The sequence below is a fragment of the Oncorhynchus mykiss genome, chromosome 28 (genome assembly GCF_057628025.1).
Source record: "Oncorhynchus mykiss isolate SJ-2025 chromosome 28, ASM5762802v1, whole genome shotgun sequence".
Taxonomy (NCBI): Eukaryota; Metazoa; Chordata; class Actinopteri; order Salmoniformes; family Salmonidae; genus Oncorhynchus; species Oncorhynchus mykiss.
In genome coordinates, this window is record NC_143049.1 from 23,973,051 (window position 1) to 23,997,288 (window position 24,238).

Here is a 24,238-nt window from a genome sequence, read left to right on the forward strand (position 1 = left end):
ACAGGATGCACCTGAGCTCAATAATGATTCTTATAGTAAAGTGTCTGAATACTTATGTAAATAAGGTATGTTTTTTAATTTTTAATACATTTGCAAAAATGTCTAAACCAGTTTACTCTTTGTCATTACTTGGGTGCCAGGCCCACCCACTGGGGCGCCAAGCTCAGCCATTAGTTTTTCCCCACAAAATGGCTTTATTACAGAAAGATATACAATTTTAGAGAAATAAGGCTTTTGTGCGTATAGAAAAGTTATGGGATTTTTTATTTCAGCTCACGAAACATGGGGCCAACACTTTACTTGGTGTGTTTATAGTTTTGCTCCAGTGTACATTCCTATACAATGACCACCAGGGTGTACCCTTTCCATGCAAACGAAATGTTTGCACTTTTTGGTGACTTGACCTACATTGCATACTCTATGGAGTGGGGGGGGGGGGTTCTTATGACATTGCCAGCAGTAAGATTTGAGATCAATTTCCAAAAAGAAGAGGGCTGTAGCATTCAAATGATGTCACTTTCCCCACAAACTCGCCGGACCCAGTACAATGTACAAAACAACCGCCCAGACACTTTATGCCTTTGTTTACATGTATACACACACACACACACACACACACACACACACACACACACACACACACACACACCATTCAAAAGTTTGGGGTCAGTTAGAAATGTCCTTGTTTTGAAAGAAAAACACATTTTTGTCCATTTAAAATCAAATGGATAAATACAGTGTAGACATTGTTAATGTTGTAAATGACTATTATCACTGGAAACAGCTGATTTTTACATACGCGTACAGAGGCCCATTATCAGCAACCATCAATCCTGTGTTCCAATAGCACGTTGTGTAAGCTAATCCAAGTGTACCATTTAAAAGGCTAATTGATCATTATAAAACCCTTTTGCAATTATGTTAGCACAGCTGAAAAGTGTTGTTCTGATTAAAGAAGCAATAAACCTGGCCTTCTTTAGACTAGTTGAGTATCTGGAGCATCAAATCAAATTTATTTGTCACATACACATGGTTAGCAGATGTTAATGTGAGTGTAGCGAAATGCTTGTGCTTCTAGTTCCAACAATGCAGCAATAACCAAAGAGTAATCTAACCTAACAATTCCAAAACTACTACCTCATACACACAAGTGTAAAGGGATAAAGAATATGTACATAAAGATATATGAATGAGTGATGGTACAGAACGGCATAGGCAAGATGCAGTAGATGGTATCGAGTACAGTATATACATATGAGATGAGTAATGTAGGGTATATAAACAAAGTGGCATAGTTTAAAGTGGCTAGTGATACATGTATTACATAAAGATGCAGTAGATGATATAGAGTAGAGTACACATCAGCATTTGTGGGATCGATTACAGGCTCAAAATGACTAGAAACAAAGAACTTTCTTCTGAAACTCATCAGTCTATTCTTGTTCTGAGAAATGAAGGCTATTCCATGTGACTAATTGCCAAGAAACTGAAGATCTTGTACAACGCTGTGTACTACTCCCTTCACAGAATAGAGCAAACTGGCTCTAACCAGAATAGAAAGAGAAGTCGGACGCCCCGGTGCACAACTGAGCAAGAGGAGAAGTACAATAGAGCCGAAGAACACCATCCCAACCGTGAAGCACGGGGGTGGCAGCATCATGTTGTGGGGGTGCTTTGCTGTAGGAGGGACTGGTGCACTTCACAAAATAGATGGCATCATGACGGAGGGAAATTAGGTGGATATATTGAAGCAACATCTCAAGACATCAGTCAGGAAGTTAAAGCTTGGTCGCAAATGGGTCTTCCAAATGGACAATGACCCCAAGCATACTTCCAAAGTTGTGGCAAAATGGCTTAAGGACAACAAAGTCAAGGTATTGGAGAGGCCACCACAAAGCTCTGACCTCAATCTTATAGAAAATTTGTGGGCAGAACTGAAAAAGCGTGTGCGAGCATGGAGGCCTACAAACCTGACCAGCTCTGTCAGGAGGAATGGGCCAAAATTCACCCAACTTATTGTGGAAAGCTTGTGGAAGGCTACCCAACACGTTTGACCCAAGTTTAACAATTTAAAGGCAACTCTACCAAATACTAATTGAGTGTATGTAAACTTCTGACCCACTGGAAATGTGATGAAAGAAATACAAGCGGAAATAAATAATTCTCTCAACTATTATTCTGACATTTCACATTAAAATAAAGTGGTGATGCTAACTGACCTAAATCAGGGATTTTTTTCTAGGATTAAATGTCAGGAATTGTGAAAAACTGAGTTTAAATGTATTTGGCTAAGGTGTATGTAAACTTCTGACTTCAACTGTATATACATACACAAAAGTTGACACACCTACTCATTCAAGGGTTTTTTTTATTTATTTTGCTATTGTCTACATTGTAGAATAATAGTTCAGACATTACAACTATGAAATAACACATATGGAATCATGTAGTAACCAAAAAGTGTTAAATAAATCAAAATATATTTTAGATTTTAGATTCTTCAAAGTAGCCACTCTTTGCACACTCTTGGCATTCTCTCAGCCAGCTTAATGTGGTAGTCACCTGGAATACATTTCAATTAACAGGTGTGCCTTATTAAAAGTTAATTTGTGGATTTTTTTCCCTTCTTAATGCGTTTGAGCCAATCAGTTGTGACAAGGTAGGGTTGGTATACAGAAGATAGGCCTATTTGGTAAAAAAAACAAGTCCATATTATGGCAAGAACAGCTCAAATAAGCAAAGAGAAATGACAGTCCACCACTTTGACTGACCTTCATGTCTTAATCTGGAACACTTAGAACTTTGAATGTTTCTTCAGGTGCAGTTGCAAAAACCATCAAGCGTTATGATGAAACTGGCTCCTTTGAGGACTGCCAAAGGAAAGGAAGACCCAGCGTTACCTCTGCTGCAGAGGATAAGTTCATTAGTTACCCGCCTCAAATCGCAGCCCAAATGTATGCTTCACAGTGTTCAAGTAACAGACACATCTCAACATCAACTATTCAAAGGAGCTTGAATCAGGACTTCATGGTTGAATTGCTGCAAAGAAAAAGATTCCACACCTAAAGGAAACCAATAATAAGATAAGACTTGCTTGGGCCAAGAAACACGAGCAATGGACATTTGGTCCCAACCGCTGTGTCTTTGTGAGACGGGTAGGTGAGTGGATGATCTCCGCATGTGTGGTTCCCACCGTGAAGCATGGAGGAGGAGCTGTGATAGTGTGGGGTTGCTTTGCTTGTGACTTAACCAGCATGGCTACCACAGCATTCTGCAGCGATACGCCATCCCATCTGGTTTGCGCCTAGTGGGACTATAATTTGCTTTCAACAGGACAATGGCCCAACATACCTCCAGGCAGTGTAAGGGCTATTTTATCAAGAAGGAGAGTGATAACCCAATTGAGATGGTTTGGGATAAGTTGGACTGCAGAGTGAAGGAAAAGCATCCAACAAGTGCTCAGCATATGTGGGAACTCCTTCAAGACTGTTGGAAAAGCATTCCAGGTGAAGCTGGTTGAGAGAATGCAAAGAGTGTGCAAAGCTGTCATCAAGGCAAAGGTTGGCTACTTTGAATAATCTCAAATATAAATATTTTGATTTGTTTAACACTTTTTTGGTTACTACATGATTCCATATGTGTTATTTAATAGTTATGTCTTCACTATTATTCTACCATGTAAAAATAAAGAAAAAGCCTTGAATTAGCCAGCAGCATATTACCCTGCATCCCACTGCTGGCTTTCTTCTAAAAGCTAAGCAGGGTTGGTCCTGGTTGGTCCCTGGATGGGAGACCAGATGCTACTGGAAGTGGTGTGGCAGTAGGCGGCCCCCTTTCCTATGGTCTAAAAAAATATCCCAATTTCCCACCACTTCCCACCACTTGATTGGGGATGTTTCCCTGTGTACGGTGCCGTCTTTCGGATGGGACGTTAAACTGGTGTCCTGATTCTGTGGTCACTGAAGATCCCATGGCACTTATCGTAAGAGTAGGGGTGTTAAACCCGGTGTCCTGGCTAAATTCCCAATCTGTCCTTCATACCATCACGGTCACCTAATCATCCCCAGTTTACAATTGGCTCATTCATCCCTCTCCTCTCCCCTGTAACTATTCCCCAGGTCTTTGCTGTAAATGAGAATGTGTTCTCAGTCAACTTACCTGGTAAAATAAGGGTTAAATAAAATAAATGAATGAATAGGTGTTCATACTTTTGACTGGTACTGTATATACACACAAAAGTGTGTGGACACCCCTTCAAATTAGTGGATTCGGCTATTTTAGCCACACCAGTTGCTGACAGGTCTATAAAATCTAACACACAACCATGCAATCTCCGTAGACATAATATTGGCAGTAGAATGGCATTACTGAGGAGCTCAGTTTGTCAAATTTCTGCCCTGCTCCGGTGAACTCTTAAGTGCTGTTATTGTGAAGTGGAAACGTCTAGGAGCAACAATGGCTGAGCCATGAAGTGGTAGGCCACACAAGATCATAGAACGGGACTGCCGAGTGATGAAGCATGTAACACATAAAAATTGTCTGTCCTCGGTTGCAACCCTCGCTACCGAGTTCCAAACTGCCTCTGTAAGCAACATCAGCACAATAAGTGTTCATCGGGAGCTTCATGAAATGGGGTTTCCATGTCTGAGCAGCCGCACACAAGCTTAAGGTCATCATAAACAATGCTAAGCGTCGGCTGGAGAGTTGTAAAACTCGTCGCCATTGACCTTTGGGAGCAGTGGAAATGCATTCTCTGGAGTATTTAATCATGCTTCGCCATCTGGCAGTCCAATGGACGAATCTGGGTTTGGTGGATGCCAATAGAACGCTACCTGCCCGAATGCATAGCGCCAACAGTAAAGTTTTGTGGTGGAGGAATAATGGTCTAGGGCTGTTTTTCATGGGTCGGGCTAGGCCTCTTAGTTTCAGGGAAATATTAACGCTACAGCCTACAATGACATTCTAGATGTTTCTGTGCTTCCAACTTTGTGATAGAAGTTTGGGCAAGGCCCTTTCCTGTTTCAGAATGACAAAGCCCCTCTGCACAAAGCGAGGTCCATACAGAAATGGTTTGTCGAGATCGGTGTGGAAGAACTTAACTGACCTGTACAGAGCCCTGACCTCAACCCCATTGAACACCTTTGGGATGAATTTGAATGCTGACGGTGAGCCAGGCCTTTTCATCCAACATCAGTGCCCGACCTCACTAATGCGCGTGGCTGAATGGAAGCGTCCCCGCAGCAATGTTCCAACATCTAGTGGAAAACCTTCCCAGAAGAATGGAGGCTGTTATAGCATCAAAAGGGAGTCCAACTCCATATTAATGCCTATGATTTTGGAATGATGTTTGACAAGCAGGTGTCTAAATACTGTTGGTCATGTCGTGTACCTACCATGATCACTTCAGTAGCCCTGCACATCGTAATATAATGGTACTGGAATTGACCTGTACATAACTTGCATTCTCGTCGGTTTTTTAATTCTCATTTCTTGTTTTTCTGTAATCTGTATTACATTTATTCTGCATTGTTGGGAAAGAGCTCGCAAGTAAGCATTTCACTGTACTGTTTTACACCTGCTGTATCCTGTGCATGTGACAAAACGTGGACATACTGAGGAGAGTCCCTTGTGAATTGGATGTACCAGAAGAGATTAGGAGATGCTGGTAGTGTAGTTACAGCTGAAAGTTACGTAATCCTTCAAGGGCAGTAACATGTCCACTGCTGGTCAGCAGTCTCTTCACCTCTCCAATTTGAAAAAGTAATCGTTTTTATTACTAATGAAATTGTATAACTAATAGGTAACATCCAGACAAAAAAGAATAAGGAAACACTAGGTCCTATACCATAGCAAAATAGCATTCAGCAAGGATCCTCGAGTCAATGTGCCATTATGGTTAATGTATAGAAGAATAGACTTATAGACTTTATGTTCCATTCATTGTAGCTAAGAAGTCTCATAACTGGGGCTCTACACTAAGGGAGGAGCTTAAGGAATAATCAATTGTTTAGTTGAACTGGTAGATGGACTCCTTGTGAAATATGGCCCTTGTCTGGTTGATTTTGTTTGATATTTGGAACTATAAAATAATAGATATTTTACAGAGTGTTGTCTTTTCCAAATAATTTCTAAATTATACTTTGGCAGAAATATGTTAAGCTCATCTGACAAATAAACTCAGATGTGTGGATATTATTTTATCTGAAAGAAAGGCACAGACCAGTAGCCTATGGAGTAGTCCAGCATACACCTGGCCTATGCTGCCCAAAGCCACAGAGTTATCTTTACTATGCATTTAAAACAGTAGTCAAGTCAACTGATTTGTTTTATGATTTAAGCCAATGATTGACACGGGATGCAACCATGATCATCAACCCTGTCATGGCAGCGCACATTAACGTAAAATATGGTCAGTGGCATCACAATGTGGCTAGTTTATTACGCATGGGTTGTAGTCTCTAGATTTGGTCCATAAAATAAATGTCTCAGTACTGCCTGGAGTTAATCAAGTAGAAAACTGCCTGGCTCATGCTTTTCCTAATGTGGTGTTTCACTATCTCGTGAAGGTGAACCTCTGAGGGCGCACGGCACTGTGTCATATTAAACAGTCACAGGACAAGTGTAACATCAAGATTTAGTAAAGCGGCAGGCAGAAACCAGGGCAAGAACGACTGACTCAACAGGACTGCGCACACAGAACGCTGTAGTGGCGAGACCTTCACAAAGATCCAGCGCTTGGACGCAAAAGGATGGATTCTTTCAGACCGGGCTCCAGCATAGGACTGTCTCCCTCTCCAAGAGACCGACAATCACCCATCCGTTTTGATCGGGAGCACTCACAACCGGGAACAATGGCCGGATGTCGGGCGGGAACACTTGGCTTCCCATCCGAATCGTTGTGCGTAAAGTACGGGGAATTTTTAAAGAACACCGCCGCAGCAGCGGAGAGCAGTGGTGGGGAGCAGAGTCAGGATGATGACAGTGATGGCATTGGTCGGAGTGACATGGTGCTTTTTCCAGAGGAAAGGCTCATGGCATCAATGGCCAAATGTGACGCAGCAGGTAAGAAACACAAAGAGCAGAAGGTGTTGAGGCTCAACATTAACGCCCGAGAGAGGAGGAGGATGCACGACCTGAACGACGCGCTCGATGAACTGCGGTCGGTGATCCCCTACGCGCACAGCCCATCCGTACGGAAGTTATCAAAAATAGCCACTTTGCTCCTCGCCAAAAACTACATCCTCATGCAGGCACAAGCACTTGAAGAGATGAGAAGACTTGTTAGTTATCTTAACCATGGACCTGGCGTTACTGCTGCGAATACTGCTGGTGCACCCGGATTAGGGCGGTATGACCAGCAGACAGGATACCCGTTCTCTGCTGGGGTTCCGGACCCTTTCAATAGCAATGCAAATCTCTTCAATAAATAAAAATGTCAACAATAAACCTTGAACAGTTGTGTCCGACACTAACAGGGAACTTCAAGCTTCGTGAGCACAACTGAATTGACGGGATCAGCGTGACTGACAGAAGTAGTCACATATTACGAGAACATGGAGTCCTATAATATATGACTCTGTTCTGCATGGTGATTGCGTTTCGAAAATAGTTTTACAAAATCTAACTAATCTAATTAAATGACAGCTAACATGGTCAAAATGGTTAGCCTTTTAACAAATTATGTTTAGTCTTATTTAACCATTATGTCCTACGGTACATTTTCTTCAGTTTTATTAGATGATGTTCGATGGATAAATTGTATTGGTGACATAAGATAGATAGATATGTTATGGTCTGTTTTCCAGTAGCCTAAACCTCAATGCATGGGCTATGTACAATCAAACCCAAATTAGTTACAAAGAGCAATTGTGAATATTGGGTGAATTAATAGGTAGCCCATAGGCCTAAGTTTGATAATGATATCAATCAATTATAGTTTTTACCGTCAAGGACTACATTGGAAGTGTTTTAATGAATCTTTTTAAGTGCTATTGTACATTTTGTTTTAGGCTATATATCTTTTACCCAAATAAATACAATACAAATATTTTCATACATGTAATTTGGTCATTAATTGTGTAATTTACGTTTCCCTAAATACTATTTAATAATGCAGGCATTTGACAAACATGAATGGAATCATTTTATTACCAGGGACAGCATTAATGACAAACAACGATCAGAACGCTGTACTCACAGAAGAGAGTTGGTCAAACAAAATAATTCCTCTGAGCATATAGTTAATAACCTTGCAGATTCACTGGATCAATTAAGAGAATAGGTCACTATTGGAAAAAAATTAAGGAATAAAATTACTGCCACATGCAGAACTGATTTGTCCAGTTGTAATTTATTTCATGAATTGTAAATACTCTGTAGGACTCTTGAAATAGGAAAGACATTTGAATGTATAACTTAAATGGTTGGTTAATGTTATAGAAAAATGAAACTAATAAATCAGTCATGTTTTAGGGACACCACCATATTTACAACATAAAGCTTTTATCACATTGTCCTTTTACCCTGTAATATAGTTCAACTATTTGATTCAACTACTGTTGTACAGTATAGATCAGGGATGGGCAACTTTGACAGTGAAAAAATGTTAAATAATTTGAGTTAATTTCCTGCAATTCTACACATTTTGTCATGGGGTGGAGAGAAATGTTTGCCGTTTTTAATATGATATCTGAGTGAGAGTGAATAACAAAATCAATGGGGGCCCCGGTAGGTAATTCAACCACGATTACTATAGGTCAAGATAGCTGGCTAGACTAACTTACCAATCAAAAAAATGTATTGCTGACATGAGCTAATTGAGTGACTGACATAACAGGTGAACTGCTGATGCACAAACACATTTTGAAATTGCACCTTGTGTATTCTAATATTCTAACTCAACAGGAAGTTGAGACCCTGACAGTTCCTATTTCAAAAAATATATATAAATTAAATATTATTTCATTTTGCGACATTAATCCAGGGCCCATATATACCCTGGTATATATGGTTTTATAATGCAAGGCATAATAAACAAACATATTTTTAGTATTCAAATAAAATACTATCTGTTATAAACAGCAAAAACTGTTAACAATTAATGGATCATTCTGTCCTATGGAATAAAACACCAAAGGTCCCTAGCTAGCAGATTCGCCAATCCTGCCCACTGTTAGTCTGTCCTAATATAATACATTGACAAATTAGCAATGCATTGCTGTTCAGTCAATAGCTACTTGTGTGAATAATAATCCATGTGTGTCCCAAATGGCACCCTATTGCCAATATAGTGCAGTACTTTTGACAAAAGCCCTATGGTTCCTGGTCTAAAGTAGTGCACTATGTAGGGAATAAATAGGGTACCATTTGGGATGCATCCGATGAGAAATCAAATCCATCAGCCACACAGGGCTCAGCCCTCTAGTGTTTGTTCATATACAGATGTCCTCCTCCTCTCAGGATCGACGTAGCCTGTAGCGGATCTGGACGTCACTGGTAGGGAGCAGGATGCCCAGGCCAGCACGGCTGGGGTCCAGGGTACACGGCTTCTGCCCCTCCAACACCTCCATGTCAAAGTAGAGTAGCAGCAGAGAGAGGAACTGCTTTATCTCATTCACCGCAAAGTGCCTTCCCGGGCACTTAGTGGAGCCCGAGCCGAAAGACATCCGGTAGTACTTCAGCTTCTGGCCGTCCTTATAGAAGTCTGTCTTTTCCTTTCCGTTTTCGATGTATCGGTCAAACTTGTAGATCTATCAGAGGGGTAATATAAATAAGTGTGTAAAGCTTTATTTTTCAGCGCCTTAAATAATAAAGGTTAATATTCCATCTTATTGCATATTCCAGGAATGTTTCCATTTTGCTTAGTCACAGATCATGGCAAGGTTATCACCAGTCACACCCAGATTACATTAGCATGCATGCAGTGACCTTCTGAAGGCCAGTGGGTGGATTCAATCTTTCACAGTCCATGCATTCTGCTCATTAATCTAACCTGTGGACACACACACCAGGTGGTGTGGGAAGGCAATTCAGCAGAACAACAAAACCCCCAGACCAGACACAGTGAAGGCGAGAGAGCCTACAGCCATTCTAGGACGCCCACAGAATCTGAACGACTGGTCTTCTTTACCTCTGGATTCTCGTAGATCCCGGGGTCCATGTGCATGCTCTGGGGATACAGGGAGATGAGATCTCCCTTCCTCACTCCAATGGAGCGCTCTCCCTCCAGCCGCAAGCTGAAGTCCTCCTGGGCCATGCGGATGTTCATGGAGGCTGAAGACAGCCGCAGACTTTCATTTATGGAGCTCTCTGAGAACACAACAGAACAGTTCAGTTAGTCACCAGAGGTATTTTGTTCTGGCCTATCTGAGGTACTTTTTTAAAATTGTATTTTTTTAACCTTGAGTGGCCCAGTACTGACTCACTACTGTACATACACATACTCACACAGGAGGGAAAGCTTTGAGACTTGAAGGGCTATTCGTTAGAAACATGAACTGCTCTAGCAAAATGGATAAAACACAAGCTGAATAATCATAAGTCATACATAGCTTTATTTACACATGCATACATAAAGGTATCTTGACTAGCAGTGTTTTTCATTAAAACCAATTACAATCTTAAGAGATAACACCATAGAAGAGAGAATAATACAAAACGTAGCCGAGTACCCCCTATCACTTATAAGAACAAACAGATGTGGAACAGATATTCCACTGTCTTCCCCTAAGGGAGATGACATCGTTAGTAGTGTGAGAGAGAGGGAGCCACAGAGAATCTACACCAGTGGCATTTGTCCCTGAGCATGCAGTTGTCAGAAGAGATGAGGCTACAGTCCACATGGTGGGTGCAGCAGTGTGATTTAATGTGACAGGTACAGAGCCTGGAGGGATTCTTTTGGGGGGTGGGGACAGGAAGATGTGCCCTAAAATGTACACACAGAGCACCTGCCACTACAGAGTAGGAGTGTAATAAGAAGCCCTCTGTTTGTTTGTATAGTCAGACATACAAAGGATTGGAAGGCCCTCTCGAAGCCACACTATCATTGACTCAACTGAACCCTGTGTGCTTGGGGCTGAGACCATTTAACACAATCAGGAGAGAAAATTATATGAAAAATGCAAAGGGAAATTTGGACACTGCAGACAAACCTAATCTCTTATGACAGTAGAGTAGCTGATTTGGTTCTGGGTGCTGCGATTAAGACCAACTTAACAATAATACATCATAACAATAACCTACCCAGATTCAGTAGGCTGTCCAGCTGTTCTCTGGTGAAGGTGAGGTCTCTGTTGTGGTGTGTTTCTATTCCTGAGACCTGCAGGACACCATGGATCTCCTCACGCACGACTGCAAGGGCCTCTGGGTGCGTCAGCAGGTAATACATGGCCCAGAAGGTGGCTGGGACTGTGTTTCCCACCGACGCCCATAGAATGGCAAAATGATGAGCTGGGGCAGGTAAAGGTAAGAAAGAGATATTTTAATTAAATTAAAGTTTACAGATGTTAACAAAGGTGCAGTGAAATGCTTGAGTTTCTAGCTCTCACAGTGTAGTAATACATACATAATCCCAAAAAATGCTTGAAGAAAGAAATTAAGAAATATTAGCACAAGCAATGTCAGTCTGGCACAAGAAAAAAATATATACACTACTGTTCAAAGTTTTGGGGTCTCTTAGAAATGTCCTTGTTTAAAATAACATCAAATTGATCAGAAATACGGTGTATACATTGTTAATGTTGTAAATGACTACTGTAGCTGGAAACGGCTGATTTTTAATGGAATATCTACATAGGCCCATTATCAGCAAACATCCCTCCTGTGTTCCAATAGCACATTGTGTTAGGTAATCTAAGTTTATCGTTTTAAAAGGCTAATTGATCATTAGAAAACCCTTGCAATTATGTTAGCACAGCAGAAAACTGTTGTTCTGATTAAATAAGCAATACAACTGGTCTTCTTTAGACTAGTTGAGTATTTTTGAGCATCAGCATTTGTGGGTTCGATTACAGGCTCAAAATGGCCAGAAACAAATACCTTCCTTCTGAAACTCAGTCTATTCTTGTTCTAAGAAATTAAGGCTATTCCATGCGAGAAATTGCCAAGAAACTGAAGATCTCGTACAACGCTGTGTACTACTCCCTTCACAGAACAGCGCAAACTGGCTCTAACCAGAATAGAAAGAGGATTGGGAGGCCCCGGTGCACAACTGAACAAGAGGACAAGTACATTAGAGTGTCTAGTTTAAGAAACAGACTAGAGGTCGACCGATTATGATTTTTCAACGCCGATACCGATTATTGGAGGACCAAAAAGTCGATACCAATTAATCGGACGATTTTTAAAATAGATTTGTAATAAATGACAATTACAACAATACTGAATGAACACTTATTTTAACTTAATATAATACATCAATAACATAAATTTAGCCTCAAGTAAATAATGAAACATGTTCAATTTGGTTTAAATAATGCAAAAACAAAGTGTTGGAGAAGAAAGTAAAAGTGCAATATGTGCTATGTAACAAAGCTAACGTTTCAGTTCCTTGCTCAGAACATGAGAACATATGAAAGCTGGTGGTTCCTTTTAACATGAGTCTTCAATATTCCCAGGTAAGAAGTTTTAGGTTGTAGTTACTATAGGAATTATAGGACTATTTCCCTCTATACCATTTGTATTTCATTAACCTTTGACTATTGGATGTTCTTATAGGCACTTTAGTATTGCCAGTGTAACAGTATAGCTTCCGTCCCTCTCCTCGCTCCTCCCTGGGCTCGAACCAGCAACACAACAACAACAGCCACCATCGAAGCAGCGTTACCCATGCAGAGCAAGGGGAACAACTACTAGAAGGCTCAGAGCGAGTGACGTTTGAAACGCTATTAGCGCGCGCTAACTTGCTAGCCATTTCACTTCAGTTACACAAGCCTCATCTCGGGAGTTGATAGGCTTGAAGTCATAAACAGTGCAATGCTTGACGCACAACGAAGAGCCGCTGGCAAAACACACGACAGTGCTGTTTGAATGAATGTTTACATGCCTGCTTCTGCCTACCACCGCTCAGTCAGATTATATGCAACGCAGGACACGCTAGATAATATCTAGTAATATCATCAACCATGTGTAGTTAACTAGTGATTATGATTGATTGTTTTTTATAAAGATAAGTTTAATGCTAGCTAGCAACTTACCTTGGCTTACTGCATTCGCGTAACAGGCAGTCTCCTTGTGGAGTGCAACGAGAGAGAGGCAGGTCGTTATTGCGTTGGACTAGTTAACTGTAAGGTTGCAAGATTGGATCCCCCGAGCTGACAAGGTGAAAATCTGTCGTTCTGCCCCTGAACAAGGCAGTTAACCCACCGTTCCTAGGCAGTCATTGAAAATAAGCATGTGCTCTTAACTGACTTGCCTAGTTAAATTAAGAAAAAAAAATATACAAAAAAAATACCCCCAAAAAATCGGCGCCCAAAAATACCAATTTCCGATTGTTATGAAAACTTGAAATTGGCCCTGATTAAATTGGCCATTCCGATTAATCGGTCGACCTCTAAAACAGACACCTCACAAGTCCTCAACTGGCAGCTTCATTAAATAGTACCCGCAAAACACCAGTTTCAACGTCAAGTGAGGAAGCGACTCCGGGATGCTGGCCTTCTAGGCAGCATTGCAAAGAAAAAGCCACATCTCAGACTGGACAATAAAAATAAAAGTTTAAGATGGGCAAAATAACAGAGACACTGGACAGAAGAACTCTGCCTAGAAGGCCAGCATCCCGGAGTCGCCTCTTCACTGTTGACATTAAGACTAAGGTACCACGTTCATCTGTACAAACAATAGTAGGCACTGCTCCAAAACCGCCATTAAAAAAAGCCAGATTACGGTTTGCAACTACACATGGGGACAAAGATCGGTCAGGAAGTTAAAGCTTGGTTGCAAATGGGTCTTCCAAATGGACAATGACCCCAAGCATACTTCCAAAGTTGTGGCAAAATGGCTTAAGGACAACAAAGTCAAGGTATTGGAGTGGCCATCACAAAGCCCTGACCTCAATCCTATAGAACATTTGTGGGCAGAACTGAAAAAGCGTGTGCGAGCATGGAGGCCTACAAACCTGACTCAGTTACACCAGCTCCAGCAGGAGGAATGGGCCAAAACTCACCCAACTTATTGTGGGAAGCTTATGGAAGGCTATCCGAAACGTTTGACCAAAGTTAAACAATTTAAAGGCAATGCTACCAAATACTAATTGAGTGTATGTAAACTTCTGATCCACTGGGAATGTGATGAAATAAATAAAAGCTAAAATAAATCTCTACTATTATTCTGACATTTCACATTCTTAAAATAAAGTGGTGATCCTAACTGACCTGAGACGGGGGATTTTTACTCGGATTAAATGTCAGGAATTGTGAAAAACTGAGATTAAATGTATTTGGCTAAGGTGTATGTAAACTTCCGACTTCAACTGTACATAGGGCAGCAGTCTCCAAGGTGCAGGGTACAGTACCCGGGTGGTAGCCGGCTAGCAACAGTGACTCAGGGCAGGGTATTGGGTGAGAGATACCCAGAGTTACTCGGTAGGAGTTACAACTGAGGTTTGGAATGTCCTTGTTGAAGTCAAAATAGAACATTTTATGTTGTAGGTGTATACAGAGAGAAAAGCATCTGTGTTTACCTGCTTTATCGACATCTCCCAAGGAGTCATACTGTTCAAGCACTGCTGCTCTTTCCTTTATGAACCCTGAGGTGTTGGACCATCCAGACATTCTCTGAGGGTGGAAGTAGTTGATCAGTTTATCCCGAGTGGCCTTGGTTCCTCCCAGCAGAGAGATAGGGATCCTGGCGATGAGGAGGGGAAACATGGTGTCGAACTTGACAAAGTCCTCTCGAAGCGTCACCATTCCGCTGTGTCTGCTGGAATGGGCAGGCTTGCCAAACAGGGTCAGGAAAGTAGCCTCAAACATGATTGAATTGCAGAGTTGGTACACACTTTCAGTCCTCCACTCGCTCTCCCCAGTAAGGTAGTCTTGTCGGAACACAAACATGAGATTTCCCATCAAGCTTTCTGTCAGGTTATTGAGGTTGTCGCCCTGTAGAAGGTGGAAGGACCTCTGGATGTGCTCGCTCATACCGGGGAACTTTCCGCTCCCGACAGGGGGGTAGCCGAACGTCAAGGGGGCCACTTGGTCAGAAAACTCATGGAAGTCCAGCTGTTTTTTATGTTTGATGACATACGGATACAGCAACGGATTCATTATGAAGGTCATGTATTTGCCTGAAGGGGAAATGTGAGAACAGGATTGTATTTCAGGCATGAAACGTGTGTAATATACTGTCTAATCATATTGTTAGTAACTTTACTGTTTTTAAAGACCATTTAAAGAGGATTATTTCGTAAGAAGCACAATACATATACATTTCATCAAACATTTCATCAAAATTCCTTTGCTCCTTTTTTAACCATACTATGATAAAATGTATACATTAAACACTACTATTACCCACCAGCAATCAGCACAGTAAATACATCTCCATGTTTCTCCTTATGTGCTGCCAGAAACCTATGTGCATTCTTCCCAAACTCCAAAGCCTTTCCAAGGAATGGGATCCAACCATTTATAAGTGGAGGCTCCCCATCTCTCCTATAATAGAGAAGAACATAGGAAATGTGTATTTTACATTAGGTAAAAACAGATATACAGTATGTCATATCAACAAATATATCCATCAACAATCTTTCAGATGAAATAAGAGAAAACATAGATCTGACTGATTCAAATACAATATAAATGCAAGCCTAAGTGATTCGAACTTAAGGACAAAGAAACTACGAACATCTTTGCAATATTCATGAGACAAGGCGTACCATGTGATCAGGGGTCTCCCAAAACTTCAAGGTGGATTGGTAGCAGCTACAACTCTCCTTTACCACATACAGTGTAACAAAAAAAAAAATACAGCAGCTACTGGTCAGCAAGGTATACTGAAGAAATCATTTAAAACCTGAAAACACAGACATGACACAGAGCATCATCTCAGGCCGAATTAGCTGACAGAGTAGGAATCACTCCAGGTTTACAAACAGTATCCAGCTCAAACAGCTTTCAACAGCTGTATCTTAAGTGAATGCAGATGGGAAACAATTACAAAGGCAACATAGGAGTGAGTCCTGCATAGCAATGTCATAGCTCAGAGCGATTCCAGGAAGAGTTAGCTGATTATTTTCCCAAGGAAATGTAACATGGGCGGCAGGGTAGCCTAGTGGTTAGAGCGTTGGACTAGTGACCGGAAGGTTGCAAGTTCAAATCCCTGAGCTGACAAGGTACAAATCTGTCTTCTGCCCCTGAACAGGCAGTTAACCCACTGTTCCTATGCCGTCATTGAAAATAAGAATTTGTTAAAGGTAAAATAAAAATAATAATCTTTCACTCTATCCTATGGTTCAAATTAAATATTCTCTTCCTATCCGTATGTAGCTCATCACATCTAATGTTACTATGGTTTATTTTATTTTCAAATCAACAAGCTTTGACAAACATTTGCCGTTTAAGGCTATCAGAATCAGAGGCAACAAAAATATGTTTCTGTCCCTAGGCCAAGGAATGTCATGATGGGCTATTAATAACTGTGGTGTTGGCGGGTGCAGTAACAACCATGCATTAGATTTGACCTAAAGAAATGCTGGGAGCAATTTGTTGATCCTGTCAACAGGACTTAACACACACACACACACACACACACACGACAGGCCTAATATTTACTCCACTTTAAAGCTAGGCTTAAGCACAGAACATTATTTCTCCTTTATTGTGGATGATCTTGCAGAAGTGGCCAGAAAACTAATACAAAACTAGCTGCTTCAAAAAGCTATTATCAAATATTTTGCTAACACTTTATGTAGAGGGGTGATATGTAGCATTCATAACGCTTTTATATGCATGACATAGAATCATAATGCCCTTCATATTATGATCTTTGAAGCTTAGGGATATGTTTACCAATCAGGATTCATTTGACCAGTTAGGAGGTAGAGCTGGTGAGACATTTGCTTATATATTCTATAGCCACAGGGTGTGTACACTAGACTATTAGCATACAGTGGCTGACCTAGGGGCACAATGTTACCCGTCATCTTATCCCATCTTTGCCCTATAGACACATAATGTCAGTGGGTTATCATACTGATGAAATTGAGGCAACATTGTAAGGTGCATTATCCTACAAAGCATTGTGCCATTGAAAACAAATAGATAGGCTAACTGTTACATCATCCTTCCTTTGCTGTGTATTTGTTTTTGGAAACACGTCTTATGCAAGGAAGTATCTGTGTATCTGGAGCTGACTTGGTGCAGCACAGATCAGTCTTCTTTGCCACAAAATAATGCATGAGATCAACAAAACAATACTAATCTGTGCAACGTCAGTGCTAAACTAATATGTGTACTTATCCATCCCAGGGCTAGTGTGGAGAGAGCGGGTCATGAGACGATCTGCTATCTGTGAGACCTCAAGCTGACAAGTCTCAGCCCAGGCTTACTTGTTGTTGCTATGCTTGTGCCCCCCCACCTAGTCCACACTACTGCCTGCCAGCCACTTGTCAGAAGCAATCAGGGAGTCTGATAGTGTCTGCCAGCAGTGAGCACATTTGGAGAGGCCAGCATCAGAATAAGGACCCCATGCATCAGTAACAATATTAGAACAGATGTCCACATAGCAGTGTATCAATTAGACCGCTTCTTCTTCATTCGGCTCATAACGCGGCTCGAACCCAGGACATCTGCCTTGCTCGTACACCTGACTAGGGCTTTTACAGTGACCGTATTACCGCCACACCTGCAGTCAAATTCCACCCTGATCGTTTAGTCACGGTTATTAGGCTTCTCCAAGCTATGATGCTGCTGATCATTAGTAGCCTACCAAACTCGCTAACTGCCTGGTACTCAGCACTCTATTGTCTCTCTAATCACTCTGACATCAAGCAAAATCTAATCAAACATTTCATGAGAGTCCATGTTGCACAACATTTCTATAGGCTATGCAAAACAAAATCTAATCAAAAAAGAGCATCCTATCCGCTTTCTATAGGCTAGGTCTACTATATATTTTTCTCAACATTCCTAATATTAAGCACATTGCTTCTCTTTACAACTGGAGTATAGCCTACCTGGCTGGCATGAAAATAAACCACGGGGAAAAGCCTCCTCCATTCGCTATTTAAGTACATAGATGACGTATCGTTTTCCCCCTACCCCCTGCTTCGAGACAGGTGCATGATAATGGCCCATTGTAAATCCCAAAAAATTCACACATATTATTTAGTATATGTAAAGACAAGATGAAATGAAGAATAGTCTGATGGGTGACAATATTAGCCTATCACTTGTGAATGATGCTCCAGCTTGTGTGCAGTAAGGCAAGAAACGGCACATGCCTTTTTTTGGGTACTTTTTCAAATCATAGTCCCACACCTCAATGTGGAAAGTTGTATAATTATTTGAGGTTTTATCAAGTACTTGTCAAATTGTGAATAAGAGACTGATGAAGTGTGTACAGCCAGCACAAAAAGACAAAAGCAGAGCTCATGCCTTTCATGCAACTTATTTCAAATCATTAGTCGCATCATGCAGCCTTACAATGTATTAAAAATCAAAACATATAGCCCAACGTATGTATCACAACTAAAGTTGGATAAATAACTAAATTAAGTATATAGGAGGACCTGTTTCTTTCTCTTAGGGATAGCCCCCCTTTTACATTTTTTATTCTAAATGTCATACCCAAATCTAACTGCCTGTAGCTCAAGTCCTATGTGGACAACTACAAATACCGAGGTGTCTGGTTAGACTGAACTCTCCTTCCAGGCTCACGTTAAGCATCTCCAATCCAAAATCTAGAATCGGCTTCCTATTTCGCAACAAAGCATCCTTCACTAATGCTGCCAAACATACCCTAGTAAAACTGACTATCCTACCGATCCTGGACTTCAGCGATGTAATTTACAAAATAGCCTCCAACACTACTCAGCAAATTGGATGTAGTCTTTCACAGTGCCATCTGTTTTGCCACCAAAGCCATATATACTACCCACCACTGTGACCTGTACGCTCTCGTTGGCTGGCCCTCGCTTAATATTCGTCTCCAAACCCACTGGCTCCAAGTCATTACTAGGTAAAGCCGCACCTTATCTCAGCTCACCTGTCACCATAGCAGCACCCACCCGTAGCACGCGCTCCAGCAGGTATATTTCACTGATCACCCCCAAAGGCAACTCTTACTTTGGCCGCCTTTCCTTCCAGTGCTCTGCTGCCAATGACTGGAACGAATTGCAAAAATCAATGAAGCTGGAGATTTATATCTCCCTCACTAACTTTAAGCATCAGCTGTCAGAGCAGCTTACCGATCATGGCACCTGTACATAGCCCATCTGTAAAGAGCCCACCCAACTACCTCATCCCCATATTGTTTTTTTTGTTGCACCCCAGTATCTCTACTTGCACATTCATCTTCTGCCCATCTATCACTCGAGTGTTTAATTGCTAAATAGTAATTATTTCGCCGCTATGGCCTATTTATTGCTTTACCTCCCTAATCTGACTACATTTTAGATGTCGACAATTAATCGGAATGGCCCATTAATTAGGGCTGATTTCAAGTTTTCATAACAATAGGTAATCGGCATTTTTGGACACAGATCATGGCCGATTACATTGCATTCCACGAGGAGACTGCGTGGCAGGCTGACTACCTGTTATGCGAGTGCAGCAAGGAGCCAAGGTAAGGTGCTAGCTAGCATTAAACACATGTTATAAAAAACAATCATTCTTAACATAATTACTAGTTAACTACACATGGTTAATGTTGATGATATTACTAGTTTATCTAGCTTGTCCTGCGTTGCATATAATCGATGCGGTGCCTGTTAATTTATCATTGAATCACAGCCTACTTTGCCAAACGGTGATTTAACAAGCACATTCGCAATTCACTGTTGTTGCACCAATGTGTACCTAACCATAAACATCAACGCCTTTCTTAAAAATCAATACACAAGTATATATATATATATATATATATATATATATATATATATATATATATATGCAGCAGTTTGGGCCGCCTGGCTCGTTGCGAACTGTGTTTAGACCATTTCTTCCTAACAAAGACAGCCAACTTTGCCAAACGGGGGATGATTTAACAAAAGAGCATTTGCGAAAAAAGCACAATCGTTGCACGAATGTACCTAACCATCAACATCAATGCTTTCCTTAAAATCAATACACAGAAGTATATTTTTTTAAACCTGCATATTTAGTTAGAAGAAATTCATGTTAGCAGGCAATATTAAACTAGGGAAATTGTCTTGCATTCATTGCATGCAGAGTCAGGTTATATGCAACAGTTTGGGCCGCCTGGCTCGTTGCGAACTAATTTGCCAGAAATCTACGTAAGTATGACATAACATTGAAGGTTGTGCAATGTAACAGGTTGCAATTGCCAGGTCACAATTGTAAATGAGAACTTGTTCTCAACTTACCTGGTTAAATAAAGGTAAAATAAAATAAATAACAGCAATATTTAGACTTATGGATGCCACCCATTAGATAAAATACGGAACGGTTCCGTATTTCCGTATTTGACCATATTAATGACCTATGGCTCGTATTTCTGTGTGTTATTATATTATAATTAAGTCTATGATTTGATAGAGCAGTCTGACCGAGCAGTGGTAGGCAGCAGCAGGCTCGTAAGCATTCATTCAAACAGCACTTTCCTGCGTTTGCCAGCAGCTCTTCGCAATGCTCCAAGCATTGCGCTGTTTATGACTTCAAGCCTATCAACTCTCGAGATTAGGCTGGCAATACTAAAGTACCTATTAGAACATCCAATAGTCAAAAGGTATATGAAATACAGGTTATATGCAACAGTTTGGGCCGCCTGGCTCGTTGCGAACTAATTTGCCAGAAATCTACGTAAGTATGACATAACATTGAAGGTTGTGCAATGTAACAGGTCGCAATTGCCAGGTCGCAATTGTAAATGAGAACTTGTTCTCAACTTACCTGGTTAAATAAAGGTAAAATAAAATAAATAACAGCAATATTTAGACTTATGGATGCCACCCATTAGATAAAATACGGAACGGTTCCGTATTTCCGTATTTGACCATATTAATGACCTATGGCTCGTATTTCTGTGTGTTATTATATTATAATTAAGTCTATGATTTGATAGAGCAGTCTGACCGAGCAGTGGTAGGCAGCAGCAGGCTCGTAAGCATTCATTCAAACAGCACTTTCCTGCGTTTGCCAGCAGCTCTTCGCAATGCTCCAAGCATTGCGCTGTTTATGACTTCAAGCCTATCAACTCTCGAGATTAGGCTGGCAATACTAAAGTACCTATTAGAACATCCAATAGTCAAAAGGTATATGAAATACAAATGGTATAGAGAGAAATAGTCCTATAATAACTACAACCTAAAACTTCTTACCTGGGAATATTGAAGACTCGTGTTAAAAGGAACCACCAGCTTTCATATGTTCTCATGTTCTGAGCAAGGAACTTAAACATTAGCTTTTTTTTACAAGGCACATATTGCACTTTTACTTTCTTCTCCAACACTTTGTTTTTGCATTATTTAAACCAAATTGAACATGTTTCATTATTTATTTGAGACTAAATTGATTTTATTGATGTATTATATTAAGTTAAAATAAGGTTCATTGTTCATTCAGCATTTTTGTAATTGTCATTATTACAAATATATATATTTTTTTAATTATAATAATATAATTTTTATTTTATTTTTTAAAATTTAGCAGTACCGGCTTTTTTTGGTCCTCCAATAATCAGTATCGGCGTTGAAAAATCATAATCGGTCGACCTCTACTACATTTGCACACACTGTATATAGACTTTTCTGTTGTGTTATTGACTGTACGTTTGTTTATCCTATGTGTAACTCTTTGTTGTTTGTGTCGCACTGCTTTGCTCTATCTTGGCCAGTTCGCAGTTGTAAATGAGAACTTGTTCTCAACTAGCCTACCTTGTTAAATAAAGGTGAAATCATAAAAAATATAAAAACATTTAATGGTCCCAAAACTGTAAGTTTTGAGAACAAAGAGTTACACATTACACCTATCTGGTACTCCATGCAGTCTACTCTAGACTATAGAGCAAACGCTCAAAGTATTAGAAATAGTTCAAATGGTATTTTAACCCACCAGGTCTGATCCTCAAATCAAATCCTGTGTCTCTGCTAAATGACTCAAATTTACAAAATGTAAGACATTCATTAACTACAACCCACTGTATTATAAAGGGGAAATAATACAGGTCTTTAAGATTATGCAAACTATGGTCAAAGAGCAAACTCAGTGGTGTACATAGGCTGATGCCATAGAATATTTACATTGTTACAATACTATCTATATCCCTCAAATTCAGGTCTAGAACTTAAAGCCCATTGTTTCCATCTAATCAGGGACTGTGAACTTGTCTAAAATGTACACACATATGAGTGTGCCGAATTTGAAAAAGGCTTCTCATGTTCTTACACAAGTCTGATGCTTTGTCACAATAATCGATTGCTTGATATTAGTCACATAAAGAACTTGTTTTAAAAAAAACTTGGCCAGGATTCTCCAACAAATATGTTGATCAACTTCAAGGGTTTAGACAAAAGTTTAATTCCTAGCATACAGCAACCAACGCGAACACCAACAAAATTGAAATAAACTATGAATTCATCCACCACTTGCCTTGTTCTCCTGAATCGCACGCTGAGTAAGTAGAGCGCCAAAAAGCCAAGAAACAATGGTAAAACAAACTCTAACATTTCGTTTGGGAATGATCAGACACTCCACAATAAATAAAGACTCGGGAAGTTGTAATCGACAGCTGAAATCAACCGGTCTCAGTCCTACTGGTCAATTTGTTGCTGAAAGTTGCTAAATGACGTTATGATGTTATGACGTGATGACGTCATTGCGTAATAACGTAAAACTGCGTCATTACGTAAAATACACACTAATGTTACTCAAATTGACTGGCCATCTCGGCGAAAAATATGATTTGACATTTGTTAGTTTAGATTTATTTGTTTATTATCATATATTTCTATTTGTAAAAGTAATATAAACACAACGCATTTTATATGATCACATTTTTTATTTTTAAATACAACACATTGAATTATTGAGCAATTACACATTATTGAACAATTACATTTTATTTATTTTCTTTTACGAAACCTACACATTCTGAACAATTATAGTTTTAAGCAGTGTATTGGTAGTTAGTTAACATGCTACCTAACTGATCAACAATTATAGGTACAGGCTAATAACAAGGTACAGTATATACAGTGGGGCAAAAAAGTATTTAGTCAGCCACCAATTGTGCAAGTTCTCCCACTTAAAAAGATGAGAGAGGCCTGTAATTTTCATCATAGGTACACTTAAACTATGACAGACAAAATGAGGGGAAAAAAATCCAGAAAATCACATTGTAGGATTTTTAATGAATTTATTTGCAAATTATGGTGGAAAATAAGTATTTGGTCAATATCAAAAGTTTATCTCAATACTTTGTTATATACCCTTTGTTGGCAATGACAGAGGTCAAACGTTTTCTGTAAGTCTTCACAAGGATTTCACACACTGTTGCTGGTATTTTGGCCCATTCCTCCATGCAGATCTCCTCTAGAGCAGTGACGTTTTGGGGCTGTTGCTGGGCAACACAGACTTTCAACTCCCTCCAAAGATTTTCTATGGGGTTGAGATACACCTCTAAATGACGTTTATATCTGTTTTACGAGTGGAGGCAGGCGTTAGATTACGAGCGTTTTCAAATGCAACGTTAAAAACTATGGTTTTGGGAAACGGCTCGGAAGATTTAACGACGCTCCTACTAAGGTTCTAACGATGAATTTTAAGCCTTAAAATGGGCCCTGACCACTAGGCTATCTAACAAAGACCTGTGTTAGGCGGGACAATGTATCCTTTATTAGGCTACAGGAAGTCAGTAGAAGGCCTAAATTCACAGAGTTGATGAAAGAAGCCTTGTCTATGTGTAGCAATGCGATAGTGTTGAGCTCAATACATGTTTTTCTGTTGGATTTTGTCTGCGATCTAGTCTGTTGCCATGTTCAAAACACCTAGGAACTCGGGGGAAACGAGCTCTGACTGGGAAGACCCAAACTCGCAATTCCAAATCGGAAACATCGGCATCTTTCTAG

General features: G+C 40.2%; 2 protein-coding genes across 3 annotated transcripts; one reads left to right on the plus strand and one right to left on the minus strand.

Moving 5' to 3' along the window:
• Nucleotides 1-6,649: 6,649 nt before the first annotated feature.
• Nucleotides 6,650-8,047, plus strand: LOC110508761 (class E basic helix-loop-helix protein 22-like). The gene has a single exon (XM_021589544.3). It carries the CDS (start codon nucleotides 6,750-6,752, stop codon nucleotides 7,428-7,430), a length of 681 nt encoding a protein of 226 aa, XP_021445219.1. The 5' UTR covers nucleotides 6,650-6,749; the 3' UTR covers nucleotides 7,431-8,047.
• An 83-nt stretch (nucleotides 8,048-8,130) lies between these two features.
• LOC110508760 (cytochrome P450 7B1) lies at nucleotides 8,131-22,971 on the minus strand. Of its 2 annotated transcripts, XM_036966220.2 has the most exons (7): nucleotides 22,761-22,971; nucleotides 15,869-15,925; nucleotides 15,508-15,644; nucleotides 14,678-15,277; nucleotides 11,242-11,448; nucleotides 10,130-10,308; nucleotides 8,131-9,749 (listed from the first exon to the last, which is right to left on the minus strand). In XM_036966220.2, exons 4-7 carry the CDS (start codon nucleotides 15,267-15,269, stop codon nucleotides 9,456-9,458), a joined length of 1,272 nt encoding a protein of 423 aa, XP_036822115.2. In that variant the 5' UTR covers nucleotides 15,270-15,277; nucleotides 15,508-15,644; nucleotides 15,869-15,925; nucleotides 22,761-22,971; the 3' UTR covers nucleotides 8,131-9,455. The 2 variants fall into 2 exon arrangements, with proteins under 2 accessions (XP_036822115.2, XP_021445217.3); XM_021589542.3 differs by lacking the exon at nucleotides 15,869-15,925 and having other exon boundaries at nucleotides 22,761-22,963.
• Between the last annotated feature and the right edge of the window lie 1,267 nt (nucleotides 22,972-24,238).